This window comes from Corylus avellana, chromosome ca1 (genome assembly GCF_901000735.1).
Source record: "Corylus avellana chromosome ca1, CavTom2PMs-1.0".
Taxonomy (NCBI): Eukaryota; Viridiplantae; Streptophyta; class Magnoliopsida; order Fagales; family Betulaceae; genus Corylus; species Corylus avellana.
In genome coordinates, this window is record NC_081541.1 from 8,010 (window position 1) to 18,774 (window position 10,765).

Sequence of the window (10,765 nt, forward strand, 5' to 3'; positions counted from 1 at the left end):
AAAACGTGAAAACCAAAAAAAAAAAACGTATAAACTAAAACAAAACCAAAAAAACCAAAAAAAAAACGTCAAAAACCAAAAAAAAAAAAAAACGTATAAAAACTCCAGAAAAACCCAAAAAGGGAAATAACTAAAAAAAAAAAGATAAATATCGGACTATATGGGATAGACAGAAAAATAAATTTGAGTTTTCATTCATTCTAAGTCAGGAAAATGCAAACGTTCTTTCATGCTTTCTTTTTGGATGGAGGAAAACAAGAAAAAATTCGAATGTCTGATTTTCACCTAAAACAACCTTCACGAGATAAATATCAGACTTTTTGAGCTAAACAAAAAAGAAATTCGAATTTTCGTCGTTCTGGGTCACAAAAATGTGAAGATTCATTAATGCTTACAGTAGCATGCTTTCTTTTCGCAGGAAGGAAAACAAGAAAAAATTTGAATGTCTAATTTTCGGCCAAAATAACCTTAACAAGATAAATATCGAACTTTATGGAAAAAAAAAAAAAAAAAAAACGTATTTTCAACCGTTTTGGGTTACGAAAATGCAAAATTTCCTCCATGCTTTCATTTTGGAGGGATGAAAAGAAGAAAATATTTGAATGTTTAATTTTCGACTGAAACAACCTTAATAAGATAAATATTAGACTTTATGAGATAGGCAAAAAAAATAAATTCAAATTTTCAGTCGGGTCACAAAAATGCAAAAGTTCATTCATGCTTATGGTAGCATGCTTTCTTTTTAGAGGGAGGAAAACATGAAAAAATTCAAATGTCTGATTTTTGGACGAAACAACCTGAATGAGATAAATATCAGACTTTTTGAGCTAGATAAATAATAAAAAAAAAAAATTGAAACTCGAATTTTCATTTGTTCTGGGTCATGAAAATGCGAAAGTTCATTCATGCTTACCATATCATGCTTTCTTTTCGGTGGGTGGAAAACAAGAAAAAATTCTAATGTCTAATTTTTTGCCGAAACAACCTTCATGAGATAAATATAGGACTTTTTGAGTAAGACAAAAAAGGAAATTCAAATTTTAAGTTGTTCCAGGTCACGAAAATATGAAAGTTCATTAATGCTTATAGTAGCATGCTTTTTTTTTGAATTTTCAGTTGTTCTGGGTCTCGAAATACAAAAGTTCATTCATGCTTATAGTAGCATGCATTCCTTTTGAAGGGAGGAAAACAAGAAAAAATTCAAATGTCTAATTTTCGGCTTAATAAGATAAATATCAAACCTTTTGAGTTGGACAAAAAAAGATATTCAAATTTTTAATCGTTTTGAATCACGAAAATGTGAAATTTCATGCTTAGAGTAACATTGACGGGATTTCATTATCATACTTGATCCATGGCTTGAAAAAATAAAAAATAAAAAATAATAGAAGATGCCGTGAAGAGAATTTTTTAAAAGTATAGATTACACACACACGGTTTGTGGTACGAAACCGGCCAACAATATATATCAAGCAAATGCACAGAAGAAGACGTGTCACGTGTACAGAGGTCACTTGGTGGCGTAAAAAAGTTTGCCAAAAATGAAAAATACATACGAGCCCGACTCAGCTTAATTATTCGGGTGGCCACTGCATCTCAAAGCCTGTTTTCGGATTTTTCATCATTACAATAGGGAAGTTGGATGGTATTCAATCATCTTTTCTCTAATTGGATTGCTTTCATTATTCAGTCACACCATGCAACATTACTTTTTTGGCGTGGTTGGGGAGAAGGGTATGGGAAACCTCAAACAAGCTTTGTATTCAGGTATAACAGTACGCCTATTAAAATTTCTGCATCATCACGTTACATTTTTCTCTCTGGTAAATTACTCTATACACTTTAAGCAGATTATTTTATCATAAGTACGAGCTCTGAAACCCAGTACAAAAGTGTAAATTGACATCTGCAGCATTACAATTTTGCAGGCATATTGCACAATGAAATAGCTTGGTTTGAGAAACATGAGAACAATGTTGGTTCACTTACTTTACGAATCATATATGATACCTCCATGGTTAAAACCATAATTGCTGATCGTATGTCTGTTATTGTACAATGCATCTCCTCCATATTGATTGCAACATTCGTCAGCATGGTTGTAAACTGGAGAATGGGCTTGGTAGCTTGGGCTGTGATGCCCTGCCACTTCATCGGTGGCCTGATTCAAGCCAAGTCAGCTAAAGGATTTTCAGGTGATTCAGCTGCTGCACATTATGAACTTATCAGCCTAACTTCTGAATCTGCAACCAACATAAGAACCATAGTATCCTTTTGTCATGAAGAGCACATAATCAGGAAAGCCAGAATATTTCTTGAAATCCCAAAGAGGAAGAGCAGGAGAGAGAGTATTAAGTACGGAATCATTCAAGGCTTCTCCCTTTGTTTATGGAACATTGCACATGCTGTCGCTTTGTGGTACACAACAATTTTGGTTGATAAAAAGCAAGCCACCTTTGAAAACCGCATAAGAGCATACCAGATTTTCTCTCTCACAGTACCTTCAATCACTGAGTTATGGACATTGATCCCCACCATCATCTCTGCCATCAGGATACTAACTCCTGCATTCTATACCCTCGACCGGAAAACTGAAATTGAACCAGATACACCGGAAGATTCATGTCTTGAGAGGATCAAGGGAATAATTGAATTTCAAAACGTCAAATTTAACTACCCATTAAGACCAGCAGTGACTGTTCTCAACAACTTCAGTTTACAAATTGAAGCTGGATCAAAGGTAGCTCTCGTTGGGCCAAGTGGAGCAGGAAAATCCTCTGTTTTGGCCCTTTTGCTAAGATTTTATGATCCAAGGGAAGGAAAGATTCTTATTGATTGGAAAGACATAAGGGAGTACAATCTGAGAAGGCTGAGGACACAAATAGGATTGGTGCAACAACTTCTTTTTAGCTCCTCAATTAGAGACGATATCAGCTATGGAAATGATGCGGCTTCTGAAACTGAAATTGTGGAGGTATCAGTGGAAGCAAACATACATGAATTTATAAGTAATTTGCCTAATGGATATGATACAACTGTTGGAGAGAAAGGCTGCCAACTTTCAGGTGGACAAAAGCAAAGAATAACCATTGCAAGAACTCTACTAAAGAGGCCTGTAATTTTGCTCCTAGATGAAGCAACAAGTGCCCTTGATGCTGAGTCCGAAAGAACTGTAGTGAGCGCGTTGCAGTCACTTAATCTGAACAACAATGGTGGCTTGTTGTCAAGAACCACACAAATTACAGTTGCACACAGGCTTTCCACAGTGAAAAACTCAGACACCATAGTTGTCATGGATAAAGGTGAAATTGTTGAGATGGGCTCTCACTCAACCCTAATAACATCCTCAGACGGAGTTTATTCAAGATTATTCCGGCTACAAAGTTTGGTAGAAAATTAATGGATTCCCCGTTCCAAAAAGTTGGCTATAATTTACATGCCGAAGAAAATTACTCTAGGCCATAAAACTATAATTTTATTTTGGCGTTTAAGTAATAGCTTTGTAATATTTGTTGTCATGAAAATAGAAAAGGAACAGGATGAGGTTAATAACATGACGCAATAGATAAATAGTACCTAAGATAACCACACTTCTTGAACGTTCCTCTAAAATGCAAGAAAGGTGCTGTCTATTCTCTTAAGCAGTTCCATCTCCTCCCCTTGGGCAATTCCAGTATCAATATAACACAACTGAAACAAAAACATAATATGGCTTAGAGAAAAAAATTAAAAAATTTTTTTAAAAAAAAACATAATATGATGTCTACTATCAAGTTACAGTAAGACTATTGGCAAAAGTTTGCTGAAGATGCATAACCTGGTATTGTGGCTTCCTCAGCGTGTGAACCCCTCTTTTTATAAGCTTTTGCCACCCATCACTTTCTTTTAGGGCTCGTTCTATAACTGTTGTTCTCTATAATTATGTGGTGCAAGATTGTGAAAAATGTAACGTTAATGACCCATGCTACATGTTCTCGACTATATGAAAGCAAAGTTGGAAATTAAATTGACCATTTCTTAAAAAATAGACTAATAATAAATACAAATAAAATATTACAGGGCTCCTGCACCAAGATCAAAGAATATATGTCCAAACAAAAGTACAGGAATGTTGCAACTACACTAGATATTTAAAATTTCATAACAAGATTCTGATCAAATGCTGAAAACACAAGGTTTAAACTTAATGTCCTTTCAACCACCATAGTCGACAATTGCAACTGCTAAAGGATATGAAGATTGAGTGGGTAAAGTTCCTAAAAGTATCAAAATTAGAGATATTCCTGGGATACTGAGAAAACTATCGTGCAGAACTGTTTATTTTTGAATTCATGTTAATTAAGCCACAAAAGGGCCCTTCCCACACTTCTGGAGGTCTAACATATAGAATTTCTTTGTCTCGTTAATTGCTATTGTTGTTAACATCATGAGTATATTCATTTTTAGGGACAGAGCAACATACATCTAAGGAGCTTTACCATTGTTTTCTAATGGTACTATTCCTTGTGGAGTACTCTAACATGTTTGCAAAACTCAAGCTTATCCTTTCAGTCTCAAGTTAGTCTCTTGATAAAAACACATTCCTAGCTGGCGCAACTGTCTTTGAAGATTAGCTGCAGTCTAGCTATATAGTTTTGTTGTTCTAAGTTGAGTGGCTTCTTAGGAATTTATATTTATATTAGGTAGTATTCGTCAACCTCTATATGGACCTAAATGTTAAAGAATTAAAAAAAATATATATTGATTACCAAAAACAGAAAACCACCACATAGGTTATACACTTTGCCATCAAGAGAATATCAATTTCAATTACAACCGTAAGTCTAGGGTTGGGCTGATGTTTATTGTATCTCAATCATTCACTAATATTCAATACAGAAATCCTAATAGTGGGTTCCATATGTTGGTATCAGTATATTCAATAACAAATGCAAAATAGAAGCCGCCAGAATAGCTCATAGATGGACACACATATGAAGATAATTACATGAGCAGGATCAAAAATTAAGAGACTGTATTGTTGCATCCCATTCTGTTGATGTTTGACTTGAATCCCAACAATTGTTCTTGAATGTCCATCATGTTGGAAATACAAGGGCCTGGTCATAAGATCGAAAAGTTAAAACACAATCAGAAACAAGTCCTTTTAATCTGCTAAGAAAGTTGTGTGAGTCAAATGCATCCATGTGTTTCCCTACATTATAATCAACATTGCATATGAGGCTAGAGTTACTATTTAATTAATCACTTACGATTTCTCGCTGACAATAACACTAGGGTAGCCAGATTTGCTTAAGCTTTTATCAGAAAAATAATTCCACACCCAATCGATAAGGACTTGATGACCCTTGTCTTTCCTAGTACCTTTATTCATAATACAATCACCACTTCCACCTCCTAAAGTGTTACCATGCGAGATACTAGAATATATAGACTTTCCATGCCCTCTAGGACCTGATAGGTGAACATCTTGATTACTTCGCAGAATATACTTATCCATTGGTCCATAAACCTGAAATGCCTTCCTCTTGCCTCTGTCATTTATTTTTAATACATGTGCCCCTAGACTTGAATCAGGACCAGAAAGATAAAGTGATTCAAGTTCCTTTGGACCAAAATCCACTATCCTTGCCTGAAGCCCAAAAGAACGGAAGACAGCAGCACACTCAGTAGTTCCAATCCAATTTGTTGAACCATAAATTTTGTGATTGAAATGATCAGAGCCAAGTGCATCAAAACCCCTTTCCCAAGCAATCTCAAGCCATCTCTGGAGTGAGGCGATATCGGGAACGAATCCTGAACCACCAAACAAAACCTCTCTTGCTTCTTGTCTCTGCGTAAGCAAGTGAGAGGTAAGCATTTGAATGTTACGCCACCCACAACCCCACCCAATGTCCTCACATTCAGTGCTCTGGAAATGATCGACATAACCTGATAATATACTTGTTGAATGTCCAGCTTCTATTTCCAAACATTTTTTCAACAAAGTCATCAAACCAGCTTCAACTTTGTCAAAAGTGCTCCTAATCTGTAAACCAATTAAGCAAGAGATATTTTCGTCAATCTTTGATTCTCCATAACGCTTAGTCGCATGATTACACCTGGGTTCAAACGGCATGTCAACAAGCACTACATTTTTCTGCAGAAAGATCAACAATAATTTAAAAATCAATAGATTGAAAGGCGTTGATAAAAAATGAAAACAAGATGTGGTAAGTATGAAGAGGAAAGCAAATGATAGTCTTCCCATTTAATCATACATACAGGGATATCCAAGTTATAGGGTAGGGAAAAAAATAGAAAAGAAAAATACACAAATCTCACATGTGACTAATATTCTTTTATCATTCGATCAACAATAAGACTTCACCCCTTCAGAACCCAACCTTTTAGATGTTATTAGCTTTATGCTATAAAGGGATTGGACGTGATTAACAAAGAGTAATTTTATTTAATTTGGAATCTCGGAGATACTTCACAGAGAGATGCATTATAAATCAATAAATGAATAAAAAAAAAGTGATCAGAGGCAGGGTTTATATAAGAGTCGTCTAGATTTGTTTAGATTTGTGGAACAAAACAAAGCATAAGGAGAATAGCTGCTGAAGATGAACTTACAAAGAGAGGTTGACTTGAAGAAGAAGAAGAAGAACAAGGAGAATAAGGGGCAAGAGAAATCTGTTGGGCCAAATCCCTGTCCCTAGCGAGTTCATGTTGCTGCTCATATTCATCTTCACATTCAAAGTGACTGTTGGCATGCCTGCGATTGTGTCGTAGAAAGTAAAAGATTCTCCAGTGAACCACTAGAAAGATTAATATTATTCTTGTAGGTGTGCGAAGCGCATTCAAATAATTGTGAGCGTCTTTGAGAGAGAGAAAGAAATACCTCTCGAGATCTGCTAACGGAACAGTCAGATGACAAAAGGGGCACGGAGCAACGATCGATGAACTCATAATACACTGTCTATTGTTTTGATAATGCTTCTACTTCGGATCGGCTGAGAAAACTTCACCACAAAGAAGCAGAAAATAATCTAATCTAGTAATCTAGAATGCGTCCGCCATAGATTCGCGTTCTAATTACTGTTACGAGCGCTATCTATTTGCACAACCGCGCACCAGTTTTGGGTTGTAATTTAGGGTTCAATACATGCTAAGGCCCACGGGCCCATTTTGTAACTCTCCTCGCAAAAAGGTAATTTTCTTTTTCTTTTTCTTTTTCTTTTTTTTTTTTTTTTTGTGAAAAAGGACATAAATTAGAACTCGCAGTTATTATTAAAAATTTTAGACAACACTATCCTTTAAAATATACTAAATAAAAGAAATTAAGAAATTTTAAAATGGAGAGGATCCGTTTCCCAGTTATTAGCCGTCAAAATAATTACTCAATTTAATGAAACTAGATTTCCAAACTAAAAAGGGAAAGATCAAATTTAGTCTATAGGTTTTTATGTGTGTTTCAATTTAGTTTAACGGTTCTTACAAAAAAAATAAATAAAAAAAAAAATAGTTTATGGGTACTCACCAAAAAAATATATATTTTATGCGTTTTCAATTTCAAATAAATTATTTTGTCCATGTACCATTCAATTAATTAATGAAGTGTCATGTCAGGTCAATTAATGGTGCCACATTCTAGGCAAATATTTACCATTCTGAGGAGCTTCCGGTGGCTAGGATCTGCTGCACTCCTCATCAATTCATCTTTCTCTCCCTTGGTAAGTCTTATTCCTTCTGCTTCTTCTTGGTGTTTTTTTCTTTCTCAAATTTCTTAATTCTCAAATTCCCGGATGGAGTGGCCCTCCATCTGACCGATCCCCTTACATTTCTAGGCATCCCATCCTCACGTACCTTCATTCAATTTAATTTAATTTAATTTTATTATGTTAGGTACCCAATGGATAATGTTGTTGATTGATATAATATTCTCTCTCTTTTTTTTCTTTTTTTTTTTAAAAAAAAAAATTTAGAAAAAGAATGTGAATTTGTTCAGGCTGATCTGATCTTTTATGCCATTGCTGGGTATCGTCTTCGGATTGGATAATTATCATCATCATCTACTTCTATCCAGCTGAATCAGTATATTTGTTCTCTGTTTGTTGGTAAGAATACGAATATAACACGAGCATAAGAGAGAGAGAGAGACAGATATGCAGAAGAGTGGGAGTCTTTCCAGGAATAGTATTAATACGCCGTCGGCTTTGAGACTGGTCACTCCTCAACAATCCCTGAGGCGCTTGGGTTTGTGTTCCCAAATCACCACAGGGGTCAGCACTCCTATTGTCTTCCCTCAAAAACGTAACAAGGCCAAGGCTTCTTCACGCCGCGGCAGCGAGATCGGTGCTCCCACCCCAGCAAATCCTACTGATGATCCGGACAAAGCCAAGACCTTCGAGCACAGGATTGACATGGGAGGACCAGCAGCTGCAGGCGGAGATGAAAAGTCTGATTTGTTGGGATGTGTGGTCTTCTCGGGAAAGCTAGTTTGGGATAAGAGGAAGACCTCCAATTAGAATGCCACCGATGTACTGCAAACCTCTGCTACTGATATTACCAACCAAGAAGCAGTTGATGCTAAACTTACCAAATGCTAAACCTCTGTCTCTTGATGATGTCGTCTCCGTAAGCTCTTTCTTCCATGCCAGTAGATGATAGTAGAAAGATTTTTGTTACTTCTTGTTGACTTAATTCAGTTCCAAAATGCAGAGGCTACTGTTCATAGGCTCAAACATTGATATAGAATGCTCAGAATCCAATCTCTACCGTTCATAATGTAGATTCATGTGTCATGAACGTTCCTACAAAATTTTAGCTCAATCGGACCACAAACACTTATTGATCGGAGCTGTTGATCAAGACTGGAAAGCATTTCCAAAATGCTTGTCCGAACCGCCAGAAGCTAGGTCCAGACCCAAGTTCCAGAAAGTTGCAATTGAGAGTCAGGTCCGGACCGTCAGAAGCTGGGTCCGAACCCAATTTCCAGCAAGTCCATTTTATATGGCCTGTCCGGACACAAGACTTGGATGTCCGGACCCCACGGGTTTACGCATATGTAACCCTAGCCGTGTATGGACACCCACTTTTCCCTGTCCAGACACAGCCGCTAAATTGTTGTTTATTTTCTATTTAAACAATCTGATTTGCTGATTATAAATACGTATTTTGGAGAGCAAAATCAGAGAGTTTAGAGATAGATATTTTTCTAGCTTATTTGAGAAAAGATTAAATACGTAAAGCCAATTGGAGTTCCAGTGAAAGGAAATTATATAGAAGAATTGTGCCAGATGTTCTGAAAATGGCTACTGCAATAGAAGTCAAGTAGGTCGCTTGTCGTGTACAAGGAAAAGTCAAAAGTTTTGTAATTCTTCTTGTATTCCTTATTCTTCTTATAGTGGATTGATTTCTTGGGTTTGGCTGCCCCGGAAAGGTTTTACATTTAGAAAGTTCTCTAAATGGTTTCCTCTTCGTAACCAAATGTATGTGTTCTTGAATGTTCATTACATATCTGTGTTTGGTTGAATATTAACTGTTAGGTTAGATCTTATTCCGCATAATTTGAGTGAAACACCTAGGCAGTTGAATAGGTGTCGTTTGGAGTCGTTTTAAAATTTTCAATTGGTATCAGAGCGGGTTCACTCTGTCAGAGGATTAAATTCTTGAGTGTGATCTTATATACTTTTTAGATGTTCCAAACTCTTGATTGTTTCGAAACTGTTGATAATACATTTTGTGAAACTATTATGTCTTATGATAAACAGTATTATTCTGATTATGATTCTGATAATGAAATTGATCTTCAAGAAACTTATAATTTGTTGTTTGTGAAATTCTCTGAGCTACAAATTATTAATTCCAAGAATCTAAAGAAACTCAGAGAGGCTGAACATGATAAAGATGAGCTAATTGGTGAATTGAGTGATTCTCTTGATTTGTGTAAAACATTAAAATCTGAAAATCATGATCTTGATAATAAAGTTGAGTCATTAAAGAATGAATTAAAGGAGTTCAAAACTCTATTGAAAAAAATTCTCTAATGATAATCTTGACAAAATTTTGCATACCCAAAAATTTACTTGTGATAAACCTGGGATTGATTTTGACAAGATTATTGCTCCTTCCTCTAACCTTGCTTCTTCTTCCAAGAAAGTTTTTGTTGAAACAGAAAACTTGGAAGAGCCATTGGATAAAGATAAGCTAGTTGCTGTTCACTCCTCAAGAAGAAGAGGAAAAGAAGTCTTAAAGAAAAAGAAGAAAACAGCTACTGCGACCTCAAGAGGTAAGAAGGGTAAGAAAGGTAAGTACTTTCGTGTTGAGCACTTTTTACCTAGAAACAACTCCAACTTTGTTTACTTTGCAAGGAACCAACCTTCTCAAAGGTTCATTTCTACATGTCATCATTGTGGTAAGATTGGACATACTCGCCCTAATTGTTTTCAGTTGAATAATCATGAGTCAAAAAGAGATTATTTTCATTATAGGAATAGTCATGAGGAATTATTCAACATGCTAAGAGGTGTTATCAATCAGTTAAATGATTTGGACAAGAGTCACATATTTGTCTCCAATATGAAGAAAATTTGGATTAAGAAGGTTGATACTATTCACCCACTGAGGGGGAGTGGCAGTGATCTCACCTAAATTTAGGTGAGTAAATAACATGTCTAGAAATTGTTGTTTTTCTTATTTTTGAAAATCCTAAAGCATGTCGTTTTTCTTTGCTTTGCATTTTTTTTTTTGTTTTTGCTTTCTAGTTTATGCATTGCAA

At 35.7% G+C, this 10,765-nt stretch overlaps 2 protein-coding genes across 8 annotated transcripts; one reads left to right on the forward strand and one right to left on the reverse strand.

The window, feature by feature from the left end:
- Positions 1–2,014: 2,014 nt before the first annotated feature.
- On the forward strand, positions 2,015–3,400 carry LOC132186818 (ABC transporter B family member 14-like). Its single transcript, XM_059600899.1, has one exon. The coding sequence runs from the start codon at positions 2,015–2,017 to the stop codon at positions 3,398–3,400; it is 1,386 nt and encodes a 461-aa protein (XP_059456882.1).
- Positions 2,058–7,087, reverse strand: LOC132192103 (uncharacterized). Of its 7 annotated transcripts, none has more exons than XR_009441318.1 (7): positions 6,619–7,087; positions 5,253–6,139; positions 4,988–5,099; positions 3,818–3,913; positions 3,577–3,690; positions 2,360–3,199; positions 2,058–2,243 (listed from the first exon to the last, which is right to left on the reverse strand). XR_009441318.1 is itself a non-coding variant. In XM_059607359.1 (7 exons), exons 1-6 carry the CDS (start codon positions 6,952–6,954, stop codon positions 3,607–3,609), a joined length of 1,389 nt encoding a protein of 462 aa, XP_059463342.1. In that variant the 5' UTR covers positions 6,955–7,087; the 3' UTR covers positions 2,058–3,199; positions 3,577–3,606. The 7 variants fall into 7 exon arrangements, 6 of the variants coding, with proteins under 6 accessions (XP_059463342.1, XP_059463335.1, XP_059463313.1 ...); XM_059607359.1 differs by having other exon boundaries at positions 2,058–3,199; positions 6,619–6,760; positions 6,887–7,087; XM_059607352.1 differs by lacking the exon at positions 2,360–3,199.
- Positions 7,088–10,765: the final 3,678 nt, after the last annotated feature.